The sequence below is a fragment of the Peromyscus leucopus genome, chromosome 8a, assembly GCF_004664715.2.
Source record: "Peromyscus leucopus breed LL Stock chromosome 8a, UCI_PerLeu_2.1, whole genome shotgun sequence".
NCBI lineage: Eukaryota > Metazoa > Chordata > Mammalia > Rodentia > Cricetidae > Peromyscus > Peromyscus leucopus.
In genome coordinates this window covers 50,095,223-50,120,161 of record NC_051085.1, presented here as the reverse complement: position 1 = coordinate 50,120,161, position 24,939 = coordinate 50,095,223, and the positions used below count along the sequence as shown (strand labels likewise).

Below are 24,939 nucleotides of genomic sequence, written 5' to 3'. Positions count from 1 at the left end.
ACTCCCCACACAGTGTGACTGCGGCCCCTGACTCCCCACACAGTGTGACTGACTGCGGCCCGCTGACTCCCACACAGTGACTCGGCCCGCTGACTCCCCACACAGTGTGACTGCGGCCCGCTGACTCCCCACACAGTGTGACTGCGGCCCGCTGACTCCCCACACAGTGTGACTGCGGCCCACTGACTCCCCACACAGTGTGACTGCAGCCGCTTACTCTGTGAAGCTCCACGCCGAAGTACCGAACGAGGTTGGGGTGCTTGATGCCTTCAAATATCTTCAGTTCGTCCGCGGTTTCCTTGATAGTTTTATGGTCATTCGGCTGAAATCGAATCTGGAGAAAGAAAACTGATCGCTATGGATACTCCGTGATACTCCCACCGAGGGTGGGAAGCCGTCTCCCGACATGTCAGTTCCTAGCCTCCAGGACCAGGGCCAGCATGTCTGTGACTTGGTCTTTTGATTATCTGCTGGCTTTGATTAGCCTGGGAGCCCCGACTACACACAGGGATCCGACCAGACTCCCCAGACTCCACAAGAAGACCAGGCAGCACCTGTCTTCAAGGTTGCAAAGAGCCAAGTGATGAACGTGTGTGATTCAATCACTTCACATTATCTGCATACTCAGTACAGTTTATAAACCATAACTATATGTAAATGATGATAGCAATTAAATTTATAAACGTCAAAACACAAGGGGATGATGATGTATTTGGTCAATTTGGAGCAAGGAACAAACCACCGAAGTCTGGAGGTGACTGACGTCGGCTCTGCAGCTCGGCCGTCACCAACGCCCCCCACCCCGCCCCCACCCCACCCGGTCACCCCTAGTTCCCAGTCTGTAGCCCTCTAGTGGTCATTCCTCAGCTTCCCCCGCTCTTGCCCATCCTCGATTCTTAAGTCTTTTCCTCACAAGCACCCACCGGGCGCTAGAGGCGGCTCCATCCCCAAGCTTCCTCAAGGTTCCTGAGCCACCTCCACAGGGCAAGCCTACCCGCTTTGCACTTCAATTACTCAAGACCCCACTCTCTGGAAGTCCTTCCTAGAGCTGTCAATCTTCCACTAATGTTATCTCAGGGTGGCTGCCACCTGGTCCCAAATGTCAAATGCTAAAACTCAGGACCCAGGCCAAGGAACTCACGACTCAAGAGTCCTGGGGCCAGCTGTATGCACAGGGGCCATAAACGCAGTGACTTTCCTAAACCTGAATCACCCAGATTTCTCTGACCCAAAGGCCCAGGGAAGCAGGACTCACCTCCTTCATGGCCATCAGCTCCCCTGTGTCGACGCTGATGCAGGTGTACACTTTCCCGTACTGTCCCTCTCCTGCCAACAACACCAACAGAGCAGTCTTCCAGTCACTGCAGGCAGTTGTCAGTGCAGCCTACAGCAAGCTCTAACTTCGGACGCATGGACAGAGCTACTGTTATGCTCACTCTAGTTCACCACCTAAGACCACGGCAGTCTCAGTGTTCCCTGGCACCAAAGTCCTGGGCAAGCATGTCACCGCACACGGCCTACCTGAAGATGTCACTGTGACAGAGACGAGCTCTGGGGAACCACAGGACAGCTATGAAGGTAAGTAAGCGGCCCGCTCTTCCAGACCCTTCTGAGCCTTTGTTCCCCTCAAGAGGCCTGGGCTGGGACTGGGGCAGAAAGGAGTGGCCAGGAGCATGTCTAGACCTTCTGGCCACGCTGCCACAGGGCCTCAAGTGTGAGGGCGATCTTCCCACACTGCTCTGGGACACTAAACCACGGGACCAATTACTGAAGGAGATCGAGAGCTACAGTGAAGATGTTTTATAAATTATTTGACTGTTTGGTCCTCGACAGTACACATTTAGTTTCCTGGGCTCCCCCAAATTCTTACGACTGTGTTTGCCTCTCAGACTTAAAGTTTGAAAGATAAATGCATTTAAGTGGCTCAAGAGTCTGAGTTAATTCCACCTAGAAATCAATTGACAGGGCAATATTTTAGGGGGATAAAAAAAAGGGACTGCCCTGTCCTGATTTATTTCTAGTCTCTTTTCAAATACTCTGGTGAGAATAAAAGAACACAGACAAGCAAGAGGGCAAAATTTCAGTAATTCTCAAATGGAAACTTACAGAATTATTGAGCAAAACTAGTCAATTTACTGAACCAGTCTTTTTCAATGTTCATTTTCTATTGCTCGCTAAACACAATTTAGAAACGAAACATCACAAAGAGTGATCTACAAAACACTGGGAGGAGAGCTGCTTCCCGCGGGGCAGCCCTCGGCCTCCTCACCGATTTTGTTTCCTCTCTGCCACTTGAACGTCACCTTCCTCAAGCCGACGTGCATGACGTTGTCATAGGACTTCGGGGTATCGCAAACTTGACCAATGATATTCTTTCTCCTCATTTCTCGATACCGCCTCTCTTCAAACAGCCGGACTGACTTCTGGATCGCTTCTATGGGCCCCTGCTTAGAGGTGGAGTCTGCGGAGAGACGTGAACTCATCAGTCCCAGGATGTGGGAAAGCTGGTTTCCAAGCGGACACAAAGAAAACAGCACACATGATCTCCAACGCCATCCATTTTCCTCACATGACACCATTTCCTTCTTAGCCAGTGCATGGTATTCCACGCTATGTGTGTACGCACATTTTCTGTCATATCCTCTGCTGATGGACACCAGAGCTGATAACACTCAAGATTTTCCAACTATCAGTGGGCTACAGCTGTGGCTTAATAGTGATCGAGAGCTTCAGCTCTGTCCAGCAGACAAAGGGATCTTTGAAGATCTGGATGGCTGTAAGGTTAATTTGAAAAGTGGCATTCCCAAAAATTTATGTTTTAATTAGTTTATTTTGTTCTCTTCCTTTCTACTACATTAAAAAAACAAAACAAAACCTGGAAATCTAATTGTTTCTTTTACCCAAATATGCTACACACCAGGTTCGCCTGGACATTTTTCACAACAATTAGATCCCACTGTGGAAAGATTTCTTAAACACCAACGAGCCTCTCTCCAGAGACTTGGACTTTGGTATGTCACTGGGAATTGCAGCTTCTCAGAGAATGCCATAGTCCTAGCAGTTCTCCATTTTACCTGACCACCGAGTACTTGTTTTCAAACGCAGGGCGGAGTCCCGGCCACCACTGTGTCCAGGGGCACCACCGTTGTGGGTGGGCTGAGGCAGAGACTGTTCCCAGTTTCTGGGCTCAGGTCCTGGGTCTCTCCCTCAGCACACAGGAATCTGCACAGGGCCTGACAGCGTTTGACCCAAAGCCGTTTCTTGCCGCCGCCCGACTCTGAAACCCCAGTTCATCTAACACCTCCGCGCGCGCGCACACACGCGCGCGCACACACGCGCACGCCCCAGTCACTGTCCTGGAACTCTAACCAAGGCCCCCATTTCTCCCCTAATGCAGCGGGCAGAACAATTTCCCCACGGTAACGCCCACCAGCCACCGCTCCTTCCCCAGGTTCTCAGCCTGAAGACGATGCTTACACTCACAAACACAACATCCAGGACTGTGCTGCGGAAAGGACGAGCATGCCCAAGGCTCTTGGAATTCACTGTGAAAAACAGAAGCTGTCCAGAAAGGCCACGGCAGCGACTAGCGAGGTCAGAGGGACCAGTGAGGTCAGAGGGACCAGGGAGGTCACAGGTGTTAACAGGGGAGACCTAACGACTCAGAGCCTGAACAGCGTCCATCAACAGCGGCTCTTCTCTCATACCTTTGGTCTGGCTGATGAGTGTGCGAAGTTCCCAGCTTCTCCGTGTTGACCCACTCAGGTCACTTCGGGGATAAGCTGGCTCTGTAGGAGAAGTGTGCATACAAAGTAAGATTTATGAAGAAACTACACTCTGCTGAATGGAAGCAGTCACTGCCAATCTGCTCCTACTGCTGACTCATTCCTAGTGAGTCTGACGTCTCCACTCGCTTCTAGAAAACGGCACTTCATGAAGAAACTGTTGCCGCGTTTTGAACCTTCCATAAGCAACAGACAACAGATCACATGAAGACACCGTTCTGGGGACCCCGTCTGAGAGGCAGTTTTGGGGGACTGCCACCGTACTACAGCAAACACATAACATCTGAGTGTCTCTAAAGCGAGGAAGAGTACTGGAGAATGAAACCATCAAGAGGGATGTCGTTTGGAAAACACAATGAAGAGGACTTACAATGTGCAAAGCGGTACTGAAAGGCCAAGGTGGGCAGGCTAAGCCTCTCCTGAGGCTCGCTGGTCCCCCACACGTCCTGTTCAAGGACACTCACCGTCCCGCTCTTCCGTGGGGCTGGAGTGCCGACTCAGAGACCGGAACTGAAGCTCCGCGGCTATGGACACCAAGCGGTCGTTCTCAGGGACGCTGGAGCCCCTGTTCCAACATTGACACAAACAACAACAACAACTGAGCTGGCAAGTCAGTGGGGCGTAAAATGCAAACGTCTAGGAGATTCTTCTAGAATCCCGACGCCCAACAGGACAGCACTGCCTGGGGGACCATGGCGGTGTCCGTAGACACTCGTGACTGCTGACTGGGAGGGTGTAACTGGCATCTAGTGGGCAGAGGACAACACACAGGCCAGCCCCACGAAATCTATCCCCCAAACAAACAGAGCAGCCACTGAGACGGGGTCTCCCCAGGGACTGACTGCCTGTAGGGTTCCGGCCCCAAAACGTGTTCATTCTACATTAATAACGGACACACGGATAAAGCTCGTCTATTTAAATAGCAGTGCATGGAAAGTTTAAGCCTAGCATGGAGAGGGGTAGTAACCAAATCCAGTGACAGTTAAGGTTGCCAACAAATCATATTTCAATTGACTATACCAAGAGCACCAAAATCATTACATGGTTGAAAAGATTGCAAATGTCTAGCAGTTAAGAAAGGAGCGCCAATGATTTCTCAAGCAGTGGCAAGCAGCTGGAGAGCAAGAGATCAACGTGTTAGAGAGGTTAGTCAGCTGCTTTCCTACAACCAGGTGAGATGTTCACAGAACAATGAGCTCACAGGGTAAGGCTCTCGTTAAATCAGGAAGTGTTAAACTGGAGTCCACGGAACCCAAGACCACATGAAAATGGGATCTGCAGCTTAAGAAGTTGCTGCTGGGCATGCGCAAGTGTCCAGAAGTGCGGTGCCTCTGAGCAGGCCCAGGCAGCATGGTCACTGGCCACGGCCTCAGCGTGGGCCAGCCTGTGTACACCTGATGTGGGCAGCATGGTCACTGGCCACGGCCTCAGCATGGGCCGGCCTGTGTACACCTGATGTGGGCAGCATGGTCACTGGCCACGGCCTCAGCGTGGGCTGGCCTGTGTACACCTGATGTGGGCAGCATGGTCACTGGCCACGGACTCAGCGTGGGCCGGCCTGTGTACATCTGATGTGGGCAGCTGGTCTGTGTACATCTGATGTGGGCAGCTGGTCTGTGTACATCTGATGTGGGCAGCTGGTCTGTGTACATCTGATGTGGGCAGCTGGTCTGTGTACATCTGATGTGGGCAGCATGGTCACTGGCCACGGCCTCAGCGTGGGCCGGCCTGTGTACATCTGATGTGGGCAGCATCGCTGCTGCCGGTGGCTCCTGGATCAGCTCTCGTGGCACCTGAGGGCCAGGCCACTGACAAAAGGGAGGCCACACAGTCCACTCCTAAGCGGGGCCGTATCTGGGAGGCCATGGGGGTCACCTGGTGTCTCTGCCTCCTTGCTTCCCTGAAGGTGAAATGAGTCAATTCCCTGACTTTCAGAGATCTTTGCGAAGGTAAACAGCAAGAAGTGTCCTGGAAGAGGTGGTGTGTTTGTGAGTGGGAAGTAGGGAGGTAGGGGGCAGGGGGGAGGGAGGCACGACAAAGTTTGCCGAGTTTGTGGGGTGACAACCAGCCTGGAGCACTGGCGAAAATGAACAGCCAGTTCTTAAGCATCACTGGAAGCTGGCTCGGGCGAGGCTAGCATTGAGAAACATTTTGTTTTCAAATAAACAACGACAGAATTGCAGCCTAGAATAGCTACTCCCAAGGCCCACAAAATAAAATGAAAATGTCCCTGGACACTATGGGCTGATGTACGTGTTTCTGGGGCTGCCATTTTCAGGTCCGTGCTGGCTTACGACTTGGGTCCTCAAGTATACACTGAGCAGGAGTGTGCCGACCTGGCAGGCCACTTGGGACGCTCCCAGGATTGCCACAAAAGGGACCAGGGCGGGCTTGGGCTCCCACCTGCCTCTGTGGGACTTTGTTGTTCTATCGATGTTCACAGACATATTATCTCAAAGCAAACTTTGTGACTTCGCATTAAAAAATAAAAACTTCAAAACTATGCTGCTACTAAAGCCACCAGTGGTCAAGTGGATCTGAATTAAGACCCTGACCTGCACAATGAACGCTACAGAAAGAAGGTGGGTGCAGGGGAAAGCTGGCTGTGGCACACCGGGTGTCCAACGGCAGCTCGGCAGCCTTCTGGAGGCGGCTCCGGCTCCGGGGGAGCATGTGGGATGCAGACTCAACAGCCGGGGAGCTGGGCTCCGAGGCAGTTAACGGTCCCCCGCTCCCCTTAATTCTGCACACATCACTGCAACAAAGTCTAGGTAGCTCCTGCGGTGAGATGGAAGCAATGTGAAGATACATGCCGTGAAATCCTCCAAAATTAAAAACCAGCAGTAAAGGGAGTTGCCTTTAATACTTATTTTATTGTTAATGGATTAAGTTGGAAAATATTTAACTTTTAAGGCTCTAGACATTTATGACTAAAAATTAGGAATATTAATTATTTTAATGAGTAGCAACACTAGAAATATTTGTAGGACTTTTAGACTGGTGGTGTTAAGGTCAGTATAACATCGTTTAGTCTTTTGAGCCACAAAGCCTTGTCTTCCTGCTTCCATACTGCTTCATCCTAGGCACTACACATGGCACCGTCCAGCATGCCTCCAGTTTTGGTTACATCTATCTCCCCAGGACCACTACTCCAGGACACCCACTTCCTTACAGGAAGAATGCTGGCAGCGAGTGTCCCTTCTGCTCGGACACTGGGTGAAATGGAGGCAGAACCGCTTTGCTCCTACCCAGGAAGGACTGCTCGGCCCAGCTTCGAGTCCTCTGGTGTGCACCAGGGCGAAGCCCGGCAGAGCGAGGGGTCACTCTGTCTAGTGCTGGCTCCAGAGGAGGCGTGTCACCCTCAGGAAAAGGGCTTACTTCTGCTTCCAGGGGGCCTGGGGGCCGTGACCACCCAGAGGGGACCCCGAGGAGCACCACCCCACAGCTGCCACTCTGCGACTCAACGCTAAGAACCTGAAAGGGGCGCGCGGGGGGGGGGGGCACGGGGCGGGAGACACGTGGCCGGTGTAGTGGGACTACCTGGTTTCAGGGGCAGTGTTGGCGGGTTTGGCCGGCGCAGAGTCACCACCACCTGGGCCAGGGCGGCCAGGGGCGGTGGTGGCGGCAGCGGCGGCGGCAGCAACAGCAGCAGCCACAGAGTTGCCGTGGTTCCGAGCGTCGGAAGGCACGCTCCGAGTGCTAAGACGAGAAGAGAGGCTTCAGGAACACAGGCAGGAAAGGGGGGGAGGGGGGCACATAATACATGGGTAGGAGTGAAAAGAGTCTTTAAAAACAAAGTGCACATCGCTACTTGAGAGCTCTGGTCTGTGTGAGGGGGAAAGAAAAAAAAAAAGAAACGAGCATCAAGGGTCATACCTAGAGAACCTCACCACATGAAATCGGCTGGCCCAAGGGGGTGAAGTGAGAGGAGGAGGAGGAGGACTTTCACTAGCACGGGTGCAGAGAAGAGCATCCCCGTGAACGTGGGTGTGCTTCCGCACTGTCCACTCCACTCACAACTGTCACTCACGCATGTCAACGGTGGAGTGTTCACTCCAGCGCTCTCCACTCCTAAGGAGACACTGAGCACTGCCCTCACATGTGCCCTGTGCTTTGCATGCTTAAATCTGTTTTCCTAAGGTCACTGTTCCAAGACAGAAAAGGAACCACTCCAAAGCCAGAGAGCACCCTGAAGCTGGGGTTATAAGGAAGCCGAGGGCTAAGTCATCTCGAAAGACTCCGGCTGTCTTTCTTTGGCAACTAAGGCGCTGCGGTGGGTCCTCAAGACAACATGAGAAGTGCTCTAGGAAGCGTCTGGCAGGTTAGAAGGAAAACCCCGCACCCCAGAGCAAGCACCCAGCTGATCCAGAGCAGGAGCATGCAGAGCAGACAAGTCCGTGATGCAGGAGCGCCACATACCTGAAACCCTCTGGGGTTGGGATGATGAGGTGTGGGTTGGGAGGGTCACTGTGGCATCGGGGCACCTTCACAGGACGAGGGCTGTTCCGATGGATAGCTGCCGGCAAGGCAAGAGAGGGACCTTGTTAAAGTGGACACCGGAACACCGCCAAGCTGGGCCACTTAGTGTAAATGGAGTGGCAATCAGCTTGGCCAGAGACCAAGACCAATTCACTCGCAGGGTGAAAAAATAAAACTATTACCATATACGTCCCTTCATAAAAGTTAGCAAAGTTATATTACACTCTCAACTGTTTCTCCAGCAAAACCATGCTTCTGTTAACCTCAGTGTGAACATTACGTAACATCTGCTGAACAAATGACTGCCTCCATCTGGACGCAGCGAACCACTGAGGCATATTTGGCAGCTCGCCAATAACAAGGCACTCTTTCTGCCACCCACACGTGATGATTTTGCATGCAGACGTCTGTGAAGGTTCTGGGTGGAGATCTCTGCGACTCAACACACACATTAACACTCCATTACTTAACACCAACCCAGGCCAGGGATGGGCGCAATTTCCCTGGCTTCTCCCTTAGAGGAGACGACTTCTCCTTCTAAATGGGCTAATGCGAGACTAATGCAGATACAATTTAAGATAAAACTAAAATCGAAAAACTGCATGACATTTAAAATTAGATGTCATTGTTACTGACAAACTTCCTGGTGTTGGGGACTGAAGCCCAGGCCCGGTACAGGCTAGGAATGTATTCTACGTCCCAGTCCTGAAGTCAGATGAAACTCAAAAGGAAAATGTAAAACCAGTGATTTTCCTACTACAGGTAGGAAAAAATGGACACGGTTTTACCTCGCCAGGAACCAGGCAGAGGCAGTGATTGACAAGCCACCATTCTGTCTCCTCTAACGTGTCTCCAACAGCTGCTTTCAAGAGCCCTACATTCCTCAAGTCCCTACGTTCCTCAAGTCCCTACGTTCCTCAAGTCCCTACGTTCCTCAAGTCCCTACGTTCCTCAAGTCCCTACGTTCCTCAGTCCTACGTTCCTCAAGTCCCTACGTTCCTCAAGTCCCTACGTTCCTCAAGTCCCTACGTTCCTCAAGTCCCTACGTTCCTCAAGTCCCTACGTTCCTCAAGTTCCTACGTTCCTCAGGCTATGGCACACTTTCTCTTCATGTGTTCGCAGCTTTAGTCCGCATAGAGTTCACGCTAAATGGAAACCCTCACATCAGGGTTGGATTTGTTTCTTCTTAGACACACTCAGTGAGACCCACCAGGTGAGCTCTGCAGCCCCCCTGCAAATAGAGATTGAGCTCCCGCCATAGGAGCCGGGCCATCCGTGTCTGTCCATCAGCTCAGGCTTCACAATGCCAAATGGAAGAAACGCAGCAACAACACAGGAAAGCAGCAAAAACAACTGATGGAGCTGATGTCCTAAGCCAGCAGACCGGGGAACTGCTCAAACATGGCTACAGGGATTCCCCACAAAGGTGCGAAGCGGCTTCACGGCTAAGCAAAAGCCCCATAAAAAGTGGCGGAAAGAGGCAGGTCCGTCCGGCCAGGGAGGCCACAGTGAGGGCTAGAGCTGGATCTGCACCACTGACATGGAGGAGTTCTATCACATCCAAAGGGACCCAGCCACACACAGTCAACCCGCTCTGTGTGCGAGGGTTTCAAGCACATCCAGAAGAAGGTCACATGCCAGGCTGCTACCACTGGTCGCACGCTTAACGTGGATAAAGAAATGAAGAATCTTAACCAAGGAATGCAGCTCATTTGTTGTTACCTACATTAATTTCTGATGAAAAAAAAAAAAAAAAAGAACACAAAACCAAAAGGGGACCCCAGAGTTCATAAAACATTATTCTAACTGTCCGAGTCCAGCTGGCAGCCCATTTCCGGCAACACAAGAAGAACCTCAATGGTTTAAACGAGCAGCTCCAGGCCCTCCCTGCCAAGGAATCTGCTCCTGATTCAGTGCCCCCCAGCACGCCCCCTGGTGGTTGAGGGGACAAAGGACAACATCTCAGAAGGAACTTAACTGTCCACAGCAGTCTGGAGGAAGGAGCAGGCAAGTCAGAGGCCTGCTCCAGATGTCCCTGGCGGCTATCACTGCATAGGGTGTTGACAGCTTTTATAGTCTGTAACTTTTTACACGGAAAATTTCCAGAAATGTCCACCTTCTACATCTTTCTATGTTATAATTTTTCTACAAAGAAATTTCTGCCTGAGCCACCAAGATGGTTCAGTGGGTAAGGGTGCTTGATGCCTGAGTTAGATTCCCAAGACAGGCACAAGAGAAGAGCAGACCAACTCCTCCAAGTTGCCCTCTGACCTCTGCACATGCACTCTGACTTACATGCATATGTGTGTGCTCAGGCATGTACACATACACAATAAATAAATAAATAAATTAATAATAAATGAATATGTAATAATAATTTAAAAAGAAATGTATGCCTTAGGTAATAAAATATTTTTAAAAAGTGATTTGACCAGGTTACTGATGTAGAAATTGAATTCCACTGATGTTACTTGACCCAGTCAAGAGTACGAGGAGAATACAGTTCTCTGCAAAGACGTGCTCTTCTCTATAAATGAACACGAGTAGTTTTACAATAGTAACTGTCACTTTCATGAGAGCCTCGGGAAGAAAGGGTGTTTGATAAACCTACTGAATTTTATATTCTAAAACAAAAGCAGTGATTAAGGCCTGTTCATATACTAAGTTTTTCCGTGGCTGGCAAGTATCTTTTAACCAGCATAGCTGACGTTTGGCAAATTTACCATTTCTTAACAATTTTATATAATTTAAAGTTTCTATTTTGAGTGCTTATGGAATGATTATGACTTTGTTTTATTCAGTCTATATCAAAAATAGTAATCATTCTGAACAAATTTCTTCCTCCTCGTCGTTTTTTTTTCTTTCTCCCCTCAAGACAGGGTTTTTCTCTGTGTAGCCCAGCCTGCTCTGGAACTGACTCTGCAGACCAGGCTGGCCTTGAACTCTGCCTCTGTCTCTCAAGTGCTGGGATTAAAGGTGTATGCCAGCACTGGCCAGCTAAGAACTTCATTTTTAAAAACTGAAACCAGTGGGGCGGTAGTGGCTCACACCTTTACCCCAGGCGCTCTGGAGGCAGAGGCAGGTGGATCTCTCTAAATTTGAGGCCAGCCTGGTCTACAAAGTGAGTTTCAGGACTAGAGAACCCTGTCTTGGAAAAAAAAAAAAGATGAAGCCAAATCAAAATTTACCCAAGTAAGTGGGAAAGCATAGAAAAAAACAACACCCCTCCTTCATGAGATAAGGGAGGATGAGAGGAACCCCTCCCCATTTGTCCTATACACAAAGATTTTAACAAGGAGAACAGGCTGCAGCATTAACACCAGACAAACAAAAACCGTCCAAATGTATGGCTGCATTTTAATCTTCCTGTAGGGTTTAGGATGATGACTGTGGAGTTCCTGTATAAACCTCTGTCACCTTCTGAGAATTTTTAAAATACATCTTTTATTATTATAAATTACATCAATCCTAAGACAATTTGCTGTTCTCACAAGGTACGAACCTGTGACGGGGCTGTGTGGCTTTCCTATGACGTGGCCAATGCACTCATTCATCAAGGCTTGCAAACTCTAGAAACCAAAGAAAAATTGGAAGGAGAAAAAAGAAAGTCTTAATCCTGTAAGCAGCATCGAGGCTCGGTCTACTTGACCTTAAGTACTTTCGGTTCGTTTAAAAGACAAAAGATACAAGTGTCAAGTGTCTGCAAGTTAAACACCATTTACATACTATTTTATACTTTCCGTTCTCATAAATAAAAGCAACTGTGCAGACTACCCCCGGTGAAACAACGACATCCATAAGCAAAGATCAAGGGTCTCCACGACCAGAGGGCAATGGGAGGGGTTCACGCCTGTGCAACGTCCCCATCCGGTGCAACTGATCACAACATCAGCAGCCTACGTACGGCATTGATGCTGCACTCCACAGACGGGCACAGACGGGCCAGTCAAGCCTGTTCATAACATCTAGACACTAGCATCTATTTCAGAAGTGTGAGGGTAGAGGATCCACCAGACAGGCAGCCACACACGGCTGTATTAACTGATGAACACTGGAAACCCTGGCACATTTTAAAGGGGGCTTTAACGGCTCAGCATCCTTATGGCAGTGACAGGAAGTATAATGAGGAACCAGGACTCCACAGAAAACACACCACCCAGAAGAAAGGGACCGACTTGGTTCTTCTTTACAGAAAAAGTATTTAAAGTATGTCCTACCAGGAAGTCATCTTCCGGTAAAGCTGAAATAAAGGCAGGCTCAATGGCTTGTAGGAAATCAAATCCTTGAGTGGCCCACCTGTCACGTGAAAATATTCAACAATCACATAACGGCTGGGGAAACGCTGCAGACTACACAACACTAAAATTAGTATAAAAGTAACTGGAAATTTACCATAGGACAAAATGCTTGGTATTCCGGGGCAGGGGATGGAGATTACCACCTGGACAGAGCAAGCTTACACTGACAGGCAGGATGGCTTTTTAAAGTCCATTCTCACGCCAAAAGGAACATGAAGGCACTTGGGCCAGCAGGCACACCGAATCACTGGTGAGCTGGTAACACCAGATTCTAACTCTGCATTTCACATGCAGACCGTGTGCACTGTTCTGACCTGGAAGTGGTTTCCAAGGGTCCCTGTCTGCGCAGATGGATTACAGGCTGCCTGGCCAGGTTTCACTCACATGCTTTCATGACCACTTTATGCTAGTGGAACAACTGTAGAGCGTTACAGACAGGGACGCTTCCACACTTCCCTGCAGATCCCTTCCAGGAGGCACACTGTTTAGGACTCATTAAAGATTTTCTTTCCTCTATGATGAATTATAAGCTTCATATACACACACTGCCATATAAAAAGTACTGACTGCAACTGAGTTAGAAAGAATGCTCTTGTTATATCATCTGCTTATGAATTTCACATGGTGCACAGAAGAAATATTACCAGCCCCTCGTGCCTCCCGTGAGAATGAGTGTGCTTCTCGCTGTTACCTGGGCCTCGTGCCTCGACCGCTCTCACATTTCGTCAGGACGTAATTCATCCATTTCTGGGCAAAGCTTATATATTTATCTCCTATCTTCTGTCTGAACTCTCCAGACATCAAACGAACAACTTCTTTATGATACTGTTAAAAGATTTCATGTATATCAAGATTAACAAAACCATTCTAGCAACACCTACACACAATAATGCTGTATCTGCCTAAAATATCTTTTCTAAAAATGAATAGCAAAATCTAATTATATACTTTGAATAACCCATAGAACTACAGAATATAGTCACAAAATATAGTTTGGTAAATGCTTTATTCATATTTACATTAAGAATATATTTTTAGGATATTAAATATGTCTTAGAGAAAGTTTTAAAATACAGTAGATATTTTAGTAGATATATTATAGATATATTAGAGTAGATAGCTGTGAATAGAAAAGAAAACCTGACGATATCTGACCGTTTAGAAGGAAACTGACATTTTGGACACTTCACAGCATTGTGAGGTGGCATTCCTGACAAGGCAGTGATTATAATAAAGTCAGACTTGTCACAGAGAGTCCACAACGCCTCTTGTAGTCCACAAAACCAGTTTCTGGACTGTGCAGCGCCCCCTCGTGTTCGGTGCCTACCTCGAACCCAAAGTTGTACCCCTGGATCATGGCTTCTCGGTAGTACTGCTGCAGCGTGACAGACTCCGACTCCTCCACCTCAGCATCCAACTCCAGCGTGAACATGTGGTCCACCCGGTCAATGGCATCGCTCACTCGGTTGCAGAGCTCAAGCGCATCATTCTGAGGGGTCCCAAACCACGATCAGTCCACGGAGAAGCAAACCCAGCACCGCCCACAGGAAGACACCATGCTCACCACACAGACCACTGAGGGACTTCATCAAAAATGCGACCGAGAAATCCTCCTACCTTCACCATTATTTGTCTGAGGTATTCTTGGCGATCTTTAACAGCTGACAGAACACCCAGTGAGTGTGGTGGTATTGTGTTCCCCAAAATATTGTGTACTCTAATAAATTTATCTGGGGTCAGAGAACAGACAGCCACTAGATACAAAGGCTAGAAAATGGTGGCACTCACACCTTTAATCCTAGCATTCCAGAGATAGAAATCCCTCTGGATCTATGAGTTCAAGGCCACATTGGAAATAGCCAAGCATGGTGACACACGCTTTAATCCAGAAAGCCAGCCTTAATCCAGGAGTGGTGTAGAAAGAAGAAAGATATATAAGGCGTGAGGACCAGAAACTAGAGCATTTGGCTGGTAAGCATGTGGCTGGTTAAGCATTCAGGCTTTTGAGCAGTAATTCAGCTGAGACCCATTCCGGATGAGGACTCAGAGGCCTCCAGTCTGAGGAGACAAGACCAGCTGAGGATTCGGCGAGGTGAGATAGCTGTGGCTTGTCCTGTCTCTCTGATCTACCAGCATGGACCCCAATAACTCGCCTCGGGTTTGATTTTATTAACAAGAACTTTTAAGATTCATGCTACAAGTGAGAACAACCCACGTAAATGGTTGTACCTAACTGCATTCTGGTCTTTGAACAGGCAATGGAGTCACTGGCACTTTTGTGCATTAACCACGAGAGAGCATCAAAACTGGACAAGGAGCTAAGGTCTACTGCCACCTGGTGGATGCTGCCAGATATCCCACAACACACAAGACACCCCCATACCACTCCATACAACAGGAGATACCCCACTACCACTCCACAGAACAAAAAAATCACTGGCCCCAGTGTCAAGTTGGCAAAGGCTGAGAAACCCAGTCTTTTTTTTTCATGCTAATTGCTTTTAATTCAAAGAATATTTGTACAAATAATATTTCAGCAGTAAGTTTGAGCAATTTTTTTTTTCAGAAGCAAAAGAAGGGGCTTACAACAGCCTCTAACTTGAGTTTCAGGGGCTCCAAAGCTCCTTTCTCGCTTCCCCCAGTATATGTTCACATACATAGCATACAGTTACACAAACAGACACATAAATAAAAACAATATAGATTTAAAAAAAAGCAAAAGAAATTATTCAGTCTAACAAACCACTACTTCAATCCATTGCAATTTCTGTCCAGTTCGTAAAAAAAAAAAAAAAAAAAGGCAATCTTCATAACCAACTCAGTAAGTAGTTTTTGTTTGTTTGTTTGTTTGTTTGTTTTCTTTTTCTCCATGAATTATTTATTAGCTGTGTTTTCAGAAATTTTGTAAAGGCATCTTTTGGAACTTCAATGTTGCCAGTTTTCCTAAAACCCTTCCCCAAATACGTGAATATCTAGAAGATTCTCTTCTTAGACAACTGTTTCAGATAGCAATTCAGGCAAGAGAAACTGTGAAAGCCTAAGGAGAAACATTCTGGCAAAATGTCATAGTGGTGACACTACCCAAAAAGGCAACTTTGGAGGAGACAAACAGAAGGAGGAAAAAGCAAGCAGTTTCCGACACGATCCTTGGAGAATATGGTAATACAAAGGATGGACGGGCAAGTCAAGTTGGTGACTCGGTTATTAGTGAGTCTCTTACTCTTCTGTATAATGTTCAAACTTTTCGTCAATGGTTTCGGTGATCACTGGTTTTCTGAATTTTGCATCTCCTAGAGAAGGAATCAGCCAACCATGTGTATAAATTGCCATCTTGATGTTCTGGGGCGCTTCTCTATCTTCCATCTGCACCATACCAGCACCTCTCAATGGAGACCCAGTAGGGTCTGCGACACCGTCATCTTGGAGCCTCACGTGACTCGAGAAACCCAGTCTTAATTTAAGCTCTCGGCTCTTCTGTAGGTGGTACCATAATGCAGTTCCCAGATACTATGAGGAGGTGCTGACCTCTGACCTCTCAGTGTAACAGTTCGTGCCCCAGAGCCAGAATCAACATTTCACAGCTTATGCTTTCCAGAGTACCCTGGCTTGAACTAAAGAAAAGGCACCAGTCCCTTGCCCTGGTATTAGGCTGGGACAACAGTTTGTAAGAGGTTTATCAATAAATAAAATAAACTGGATTGGTAGAAGAAAAGCAGACGTTCACTGACTGACTTGGGAGCCTCCCAGAAGCCACAGTTCTGTGACTACAGAGACTTAACTTACGGAGAAAGCGGGACCCCAGAACACAGCATCAAACACACTGCTGAAGACAGAAGGAGAAGCTGCAGAGCTGTGAGGCGTTCCTGCCCGCCCACAACTTGGCTGAACCACATATTAAAGAACATGATAAAGACTTTTTGACCATGCATTATCAATAAGAACACCTGCAGCAAATACTGGAAACTGCCAAAAGTGAGAGAAACTCACAGAAGGAAGACACCTAGATCCCAGTTGTAACTCTGCTAAACAACCAGCCCTGCCTGAGACCTACACCAGGTGAGGGAGGGAACCGCTGGTTTCCATCCTTCCCCATTCTACAGTTCGGGGAAACGCCTAAGAAGTGCTTCATATACGCATGCACACAAGAGCGCACCAGGAGGACGGGCAGCCACTCACATCCCTCAAGTGATATCACCTCACACCATGTGACCTCTCTGATGTCTATTACACCCAGAGGCCAGGATGGCATGGTCAGTACCTTGAGCTGCTGCAAAGCTTTGGCGATGACCAGCTGACTGGACGTCTGCTCATGGCGAAGGGTCATCAGCCCCTCAATGGACTGCTGGAAGGCTTTTCTCTGAATTATGAGATGAGCAGACTCCATGACAACCAGTAGAAGATTGTCCACCTGGAAGGAAAACCAAACAGGACCTGAGAACAGACCAGTGACCGTTTCCCCAGTCCGCTGCGGCCCCACCCTCAAACAGCAGCACCCTCAAGACCACCGGGTCGCAGCTAGCCACCTGACCAGGATCACCCGCAGGCACAGCTCCTGCAGGCCAGAGCAGCAAGCTCTGGTGACCTGGCTCTTCATCAAAGGGGAGAAAAAGCCCACTCTCCACTGGGAAAGGGCGTGGGCACGCAAGGATTGTGGGTGTTGGAGCAGCCCAAGGAGACAAGAGATAGGGCATTATAATTTTTAACCTTTAAGAGACTGAAAGTCCTTGCAGTATTTAGGACAGATCTGCATGTTGCCATGACCACTCTCCAAACAACCACAAACCACCTGGAGAACCGGGGGAGTGGGAGGGGCCGGAAGCAGGAAAACCACAAGTAGGAAAGACAATTGTTCCGGAAAGGCAACAGCATATGAGCTGCGGCAGTGGCCCTGCGAACGCCAGACGGCTGGCTCATTTGCTGAACACACGTCTGGCTGCCGAGCTGGTGAGTAGCTGGAGAAGTGGGAGGACACGCTGACACTCACTGTCACACTTGTGACTTACACAAGTGAGTGGGCAGGCCTGCCTGAGAGCGCAAGAGAACGGACAGGCGGGTGGGGTGGAGGAGACGATGGCGGCCGCAGCAGAGCTCTCCAGGCCTGTGAACACCTGCTTTCCCTGGCCCTGAGCGGGACACACAGGGTGAGGAGGCTCCCGACAGCAGACATCAGTGAGTCTCAGAACCCGCCCAGGCCCCATGAGGTGCCCTTCACTCTACCAGTGAGAACTATGTAACAAGGTCAGCACTGTTTCTGTCCTTCAGGGCTACTCTGCGACTGGGCTGTCTGGAATTATGACTCATCAATGACATGGCGCCTTTTAAAGCTACCTGAACACTAGAAGACATCAAGCATACAGGTTATTTCAAACATCCCAACATAACGTGACACACTTAAACTCACTGGGATACTTCTAGTACAATCAGCTAACAATTCACACAGTGAACCATACAGGCCCATTTTGGGGGAGCGTACACTTCAGATCATTAGGGGTGATATTTGTAAGCTGCACAGTGTGCTTCATAAAAGCATGCTAACCCTCACAACAGGCAAGGGAGGCCCACCCACCTGCATGCTTCTCAGGGTATCGACAGTCTCCACCTGAGGCATGATTTTGACAGTTCGTGATTCCCAGGTGCCCCAGCTATCTTCTGGGTCCCGGGCTCGGTCCTCATGCTTGGTCAGAAGCAGAAAGGCATCAATGAAGACTTCATCTGGATCTTTTGAGCAGTCCTTTCCTGTGGCAGCATTGAGTAACTGCAGAATAATTCTTTTCTCCTCAGCAAGGCTGTCGGGGACAAAGACGTGCAAATTCTCTAACCCGGGAATCTGTACCTGGAAAGGAAATAGCCCAGTCTTAACATACATGAGACTAAAAGCAGCCCGGCATAGAACATGTCTGCATTCCTAGCACTCAGTAGACACGGGTTTGAGCCCAACCTGGGCTATATAGTGAATTCAGGGCCAGCCTGTGGGTTTCGGGGTGGGAGTGGAAAGACAAGCAGGTCCAAGAAGGAGGATGTGTGGAGGGAGGCATCAGTCCCAAGAGCTAGCTGAGCTGCAAGGGACTCCGCTGAGTGAGGGGAAGGAGGAAGGGAGAGGGCTGGGAGGGAACCGGGGGACAGTACTGAAGTTTCTCCAGACCTAGGGCACCGCGTCACTGTCCCCATCCAAGACTTGTTCACGAGGGTGCCTGGAACAACCTGTCACTGCCAGAGTCCAGGAGGCGAGGGTCCCTTAACACGGAACACAATGCCGTGACCGGGGTGCAAGCTGCGCAAGAACAGCCCTCCATCACACATCCCCAGTGGGCCAACCTGACACAAGCGAGAGTCACTGGAGAGGAGGGAACCTCAAATGAGAAAATGCCTCCATAATGTCAGGCTGTAGGTAAGACCGTAGGCATTTTCTTCATTAGTGATTGATGGGGAGGGCCCAGCCCATGGTGGGTGGTGCCATCCCTAGGCTCATGGTCCTGGATTCTATAAGAAAGCAGGATGAGAAAGCCATGGGGAGCAAGCCAGTAAGCAGCACCCCTCCATGGCCTCTGCATCAGCTCCTGCCTCCAGGTTCCTGCCCTGTTTCTGCCCTGACTTCCTTTGTGATGAACAATGATGTGGAAGTGTGAGCCAAATCAACCCTTTCCTCCCCAAGTTGTTTCAATCATTGTGTTTTATCACAATGACAGAAACCCTAACTGAGACACCTGGACTTGGCACAGGGTGGCCAATGATATGTCATATGCTGGTCCCAAAATGATAAATCTCAAACTTAAAGAGATGTAAAGATGGGCCCAAGAAATAACTACAATGATGACTAGGATGCATTGCCAAGGACCCAGAGAACATCACACAGAGACCCTGGACCGCAGAGACCCTGGACCACAGAGACCTGCGGGCAAGCACTAAAATCACTATGAGAGTCAGTAATATCATATTACATTCACTATTGTAGTCACTACTTTAAATATGCATAACTAAGTTAGTCAACAGTATACACAGTGGTTGATTCTTTGTCTGCATTTATAAAAAGGTTAAGCATTGAAGAAGTGTGTTCTTCTGGGAACATGTTCAGTCAGTGTGCAGCCTCCGAAGCCCAGAGTATTAGCTCCGGACGTTATGAACAAATGGCCTCTTTAGATGCAGGGGCCACGGGCTCCGAGAACACTGTGGGGACTCACCTTAACATACTGCTTTGCCTTCAGAACGCCCAGAAGCTCTTGGACCGAGGCAGACAGTACAAACTCTGCTGCTATTTCCAGGTCCTAGGATCACAGAAGAGAAGTCTCTTTAGGATCAGCTTTAAGATCCACCTGAGCAAAGGGCAGCAGCAACCAGACTGGTGGACTCACCTTCCTCAGCATCTTAGCAAAGCCCAGCGCCTTGGAGGCCCTCTCCCGGGCCTCGTGGAAGAGTTCCTTGAGTGCTCGACTGATCTCTATGACAGATCTCCTGCCGGGAGAGTTCAGTTAGTTCACACTGGGGACACCCAAGAACAAGTGCAGCTAGTAACAAACACGCAGCCAGTTTCAAAGCACAGCGACAAACAACACCCACAGATTTCATCAATGGGAACGAGCAGTTACTGAGATTGTGGCCAAAATACCGGAGAAGAGCTTGATATCCTCAGAGTTCTGCACAAAGCACCTGAGTATTCCATGTACACAGGGGACATTAAATACCCCTCAAGTAGCAATATGTTTAATTTTCTAGACATTGCTGTGACAAGGTCTTAGAGCTGCAGAGCTCATACTAATTGAAAAGAAATACACACCCAGCGTGGTGACTCCTGGTCCCCCTAGGACTGTCTGGCAGCTCATGCTGACTTGTGGGCACAGTGCAGACACCACCGCGGATCACAGGGGCAGGACACCACGGAACTGGCCCGGTGGCACGCCAACGCCCTTCCACGTCCCCGGCAGATGAGGGGAGTTCACTGCCTCGATTCTTCAATCCTCACGCCAGACTTTACATTCGTAACGTAAAGCTACAGGCCCACACAAAGGCCCACCCTGTTTCTCAGCATCTGTGTTTTACCAGCTCAGACCCTCGGTGGGAACATCTCATTTCAGATGTTCTGAAACCCAGCTGCTCTTCACCAGACTTTGTCAGTGAGTAAAATGTCTAGCTCTGAACATGCACCTGTACAGACTGACCAACGATGCACCCGATAGACAGGCGGCCACAAAATGGCTCTACACGCAACATCTCCCCTCCCCACCCCACACACACAGAGTGGGTGCAATCTGAACGGTTCAGTAGCATCTGCACGACACTGAGGGGACTTCAACAGGGAAGCCAAGGCTCATGTATTTACTCTACTGTTCGACAGAAGGGACGAGCCAAGTATAAGCAACAGAAATCTGCCAAATGGCATCAGAAGGTAGCATGGACTGCTACAGGGATTCACAGGACAAAAATGTAACATTTAAAGATAGTCTAGAAAAACATGAGTACAGAGTATTGCTAGCCATTTTCAGTTAATATACACTATACGTTTATCATGTTAACGTTTGTCTAGAAGACACACACACACACACACACACACACACACACACACACACACACACCCCGTCCATCACAGTCCAGCCTGAACAGAGAACAAAGGCAGCCCACTGGGGAAGCAAGACTCCTGCAGTTAAGAAGCAGACAGAGGCCAGTGTGACGCCAACCTCAGCTCGTCGGCAGCTCCGTTGTCGTCGGCGCTGGTCCAGAGCTCTGCACAGCTCTCCTGCAGGCCTGACTCTAGGAAGCTCCCCGTGGACTTCAACAGCATCCCGGCAATGTCACTGGGGGACAAACGGCAGAGCAGAAGGAAGGTCATCTGTCACTGCAACGGTTACAAATCAACAGGAGTTTTCACGCAGCACATGACTGATGAGAAACACGGAAACCTAGACGACGGCACAGCCCGTCTCGGGTCTATTGCAGAGCCCGGAGTATAAACCACAGCGGTAAACTGTATGCAGCAGCCATGTGATTACACAATGTTACTGCTTCAATGTTCAAGATGGCAGATAAGCTGGAGAGCAAACTCCTGAAACACAGCTGGTGTTAAACTTCCCTGGAGGTTAGCTCTCACAGCTGTTGAACACAAACACTCCACACCTGAACCTTGTCCGTGAACAGACAGTTTAAACACACAAAACAAGGTAAATTATGTGGTAAGCCTTCACACTATCAAGGACAAGCAGATGACCTAGGGAAAGAGAGTGGTAAGTATGCAACCATCCAACGATAGGAACTCGGGGTCCCAGACCAGGAGACCAAACCTGGCGACCATCAAATGATGGGGAATATGGAGTATCAGAGGAGGAGACCAAACCTGGCGACCATCAAATGATGGGGAACACAGGGTATCAGAGGAGGAGACCAAACCTGGCGACCATCAAATGATGGGGAACACAGGGTATCAGAGAAGGAGACCAAACCTGGCGACCATCAAATGATGGGGAACACAGGGTATCAGAGGAGGAGACCAAACCTGGCGACCATCAAATGATGGGGAACACAGGGTATCAGAGAGGAGACCAAACCTGGCGACCATCAATGACGGGAAACACAGGGTACCAGACAAGGAGACCAAACCTGGCGACCATCAAATGATGGGAAACACAGGGTATCAGAGGAGGAGACCAAACCTAGCTGACAGCAAAGCCTCTGCTGGGCAGAAGGCCCGAATCCAGGCAAGGCTGAATGTCAGCAGGGTCATCCGAGGGGGCACGGATGGATCTTCAGGGGAAAGACTGAGGTGGACGGGACTCTAGGAAGACAACGAACGAACGAGCTGGATCAGGTATGCAGGTGTGCCAAGCATGAGGCACACGTGGGAAAGGACAGCATCTGACCTGGAAGGAGCAGGGTTGTTCATGCTGCAAAGCCTGGCAAGACCCCAGGAGCAAATGGGGTCGGGCTGTGCTCTGGAGAGCCTGGCTATCGTGCTAACTAGTTTAATCACATGGCCATCAAAGCAGGTGGGCTTTAAAATTCCGGAGTGGGAGGGAGTTTGGATCAGAAAAGGATTTTAAGAGTATCATACGACGCATCAGGATGCATTTATTTAAAAGCTACTGAGCTCCTGTTATACAGAGACAAAAAGCCCTCTACTGATGGAGAAAAAATAAACAAAAAATGAAATCCTAAGTACTTGTGGGTAAGAACTTCTAAATATGATGGGAAGGTAAAGATCTGCAGAGGTGGGGAAATGAGTCAGTCGGGAAAACAACAGGGACAGTGGTCCACGTGGGGCGGCAGCTCCACCTGCACAGCCTGTGAGCTCGGAAGGGGCTGCTGGGGCTGCACAGTGCGGAGTCCAGGAGGTGAGGACACACGCTGGGTGAGAAGGCTGACTGCATGCAGCCCCATAACCCACTGCTCAGGCGTTCTCCCTGACGGGGAGCTGCTGAGTGTCCCCAGGAGACAGTCTGACTGACATGACTTCACAGGAGCAGCGTGCAGCTGGTGCTGAGAGTCAGCGTGGGGATCTGGGCAGGCAGGGAGACAGAGCTGTGTCCAGGAGGAATGATGAAGGACACAGAGGGAGTGGGATGGGAAAAGGAAATCCAGTCCATGCCCCATCCTCAGGGGCATCCAAAAGCAAAACCGAGGAGTGCCTGGCCCGGCTGAGGAGGAGCTGGGGTGGTTCCGCGCTGCCTGAACCTGGAGTGGAAATGATTGCTCCAATGCAGGGGACGGGAAGAGAGCCGAGCTAGACCGGTGTAGGGAGGGCAGCCACAGAGCCCTGGGAGCTGTTCTCAGAACAAGGGGCACAAAGGCAAAGTCTTTATTCTTTTATGTTGCATTTGTTTAACTCTGTGAAGCTGTGATACTTTGCCTGTTTAAAACACCTGACTGGTCAAATAAAGAGCTGAACAGCCAATAGTAAGGCAGGAGAAAGGATGGGGGGTGGGGGCAGGCAGGCAGAGAGAATAAATAGAAGGAGATATCTGGGAAGATGGAGGAGCAAGATAAGGAGGAGGATGCTAGGGGCCAGCCACCCAGCTACACAGCAAATCATGGAGTAAGAAGTAAAAAAAGGTATACAGAAATAGAAAAGGGTAAAAGCCCAGAGGCAAAAGGTAGCTGGGCTAATTAAAAAAAAAAAAAAAACTGGCTAGAAATAAGCCAAGCTAAGGCTGGGTGCACATATGTGTGTGTGTGTGTGTGTGTGTGTGTGTGTGTGTGTGTGTGTGTGTGTGTGTGTATTTTTTTTCTTTTTGGTTTTTCAAGACAGGGTTTCTCTGTTTAATAGCCCTGGCTGTCCTAGAACTCACTCTGTAGACCAGGCTGGCCTCGAACTCACAGAGATTCACCTGCCTCTGTCTCCCGAGTGCTGGAATTAAAGGCGTGTGCCACCGCCGCCGCCACCACCACCTGGCTAGGCATTTATAAAGAAGAATAAGCCTCCATGTGTGATTTATTTGGGAGCTGGGTGGTGGGCCCCCTAAAACAGCCAAAGAACAAAGAGCAAAGAAATTACCAACACCGTCCAGAGGTGGCTTCTGGGAACGTGAAGGGCAAGCAGAGACGAAGACACAGCAGTGACAGGAGCACAGTGACCCTGAACAGCAGGACAGACCGACACTAAGTGGGACTCTCTAAGCCTGAAGACAAAAAATACAAGGGATACCACAGCAGCCCAAGGACGGGAAGCCAGCAAGCTCACTGCTCACTCAAGATGAAGATGCAGTGTAGGAATGAGATCCACATGGGAAAGTGGCACATACTTCTGAAACACCAAAAAATGTTTAAAGAGACACAAAATTCTGACACCGAGAAAGCACAGAGATCGCAGAAGTCCTGGAGCACAACAGTTAGTGATGCACACCTGAGCCTGCGCACACGCCCCACAGGGAGGGATGCACACCTGAGCCTGTGCACATGCCCCACAGGGAGGGATGCACACCTGAGCCAGCACACACCTCACAGGGAGGGATGCACACCTGAGCCAGCACACACCTCACAGGGAGGGATGCACACCTGAGCCAGTGCACACGCCCCACAGGGAGGGATGCACACCTGAGCCTGTGCACATGCCCCACAGGGAGGGATGCACACCTGAGCCTGTGCACATGCCCCACAGGGAGGGATGCACACCTGAGCCAGCACACACCTCACAGGGAGGGATGCACACCTGAGCCAGCACACAGGCCAGACAGGGAGGGATGCACACCTGAGCCAGTGCATACACCCCACAGAGAGGGATGCACACCTGAGCCAGCACACAGGTTCCACAGGGAGGGATGCACACCTGAGCCAGCACACAGGCCAGACAGGGAGGGATGCACACCTGAGCCAGCACACACCTCACAGGGAGGGATGCACACCTGAGCCAGTGCACATGCCCCACAGGGAGGGATGCACACCTGAGCCTGTGCACA

General features: G+C 49.6%; 1 protein-coding gene across 1 annotated transcript in view; it reads right to left on the bottom strand.

The window, feature by feature from the left end:
* Positions 1 to 24,939, bottom strand: part of Map3k4 (mitogen-activated protein kinase kinase kinase 4) — a 66,300-nt gene that overhangs the window by 6,445 nt on the left and 34,916 nt on the right. The window contains 16 exon segments of the mRNA XM_028866659.2: positions 218 to 334; positions 1,256 to 1,326; positions 2,270 to 2,461; positions 3,708 to 3,788; positions 4,250 to 4,350; positions 7,326 to 7,484; positions 8,205 to 8,301; positions 11,767 to 11,833; positions 12,482 to 12,560; positions 13,254 to 13,387; positions 13,890 to 14,051; positions 16,821 to 16,970; positions 18,129 to 18,395; positions 19,741 to 19,824; positions 19,912 to 20,011; positions 21,232 to 21,348. Of these exon segments, the coding sequence (XP_028722492.2) occupies positions 218 to 334; positions 1,256 to 1,326; positions 2,270 to 2,461; positions 3,708 to 3,788; positions 4,250 to 4,350; positions 7,326 to 7,484; positions 8,205 to 8,301; positions 11,767 to 11,833; positions 12,482 to 12,560; positions 13,254 to 13,387; positions 13,890 to 14,051; positions 16,821 to 16,970; positions 18,129 to 18,395; positions 19,741 to 19,824; positions 19,912 to 20,011; positions 21,232 to 21,348 (1,978 nt within the window).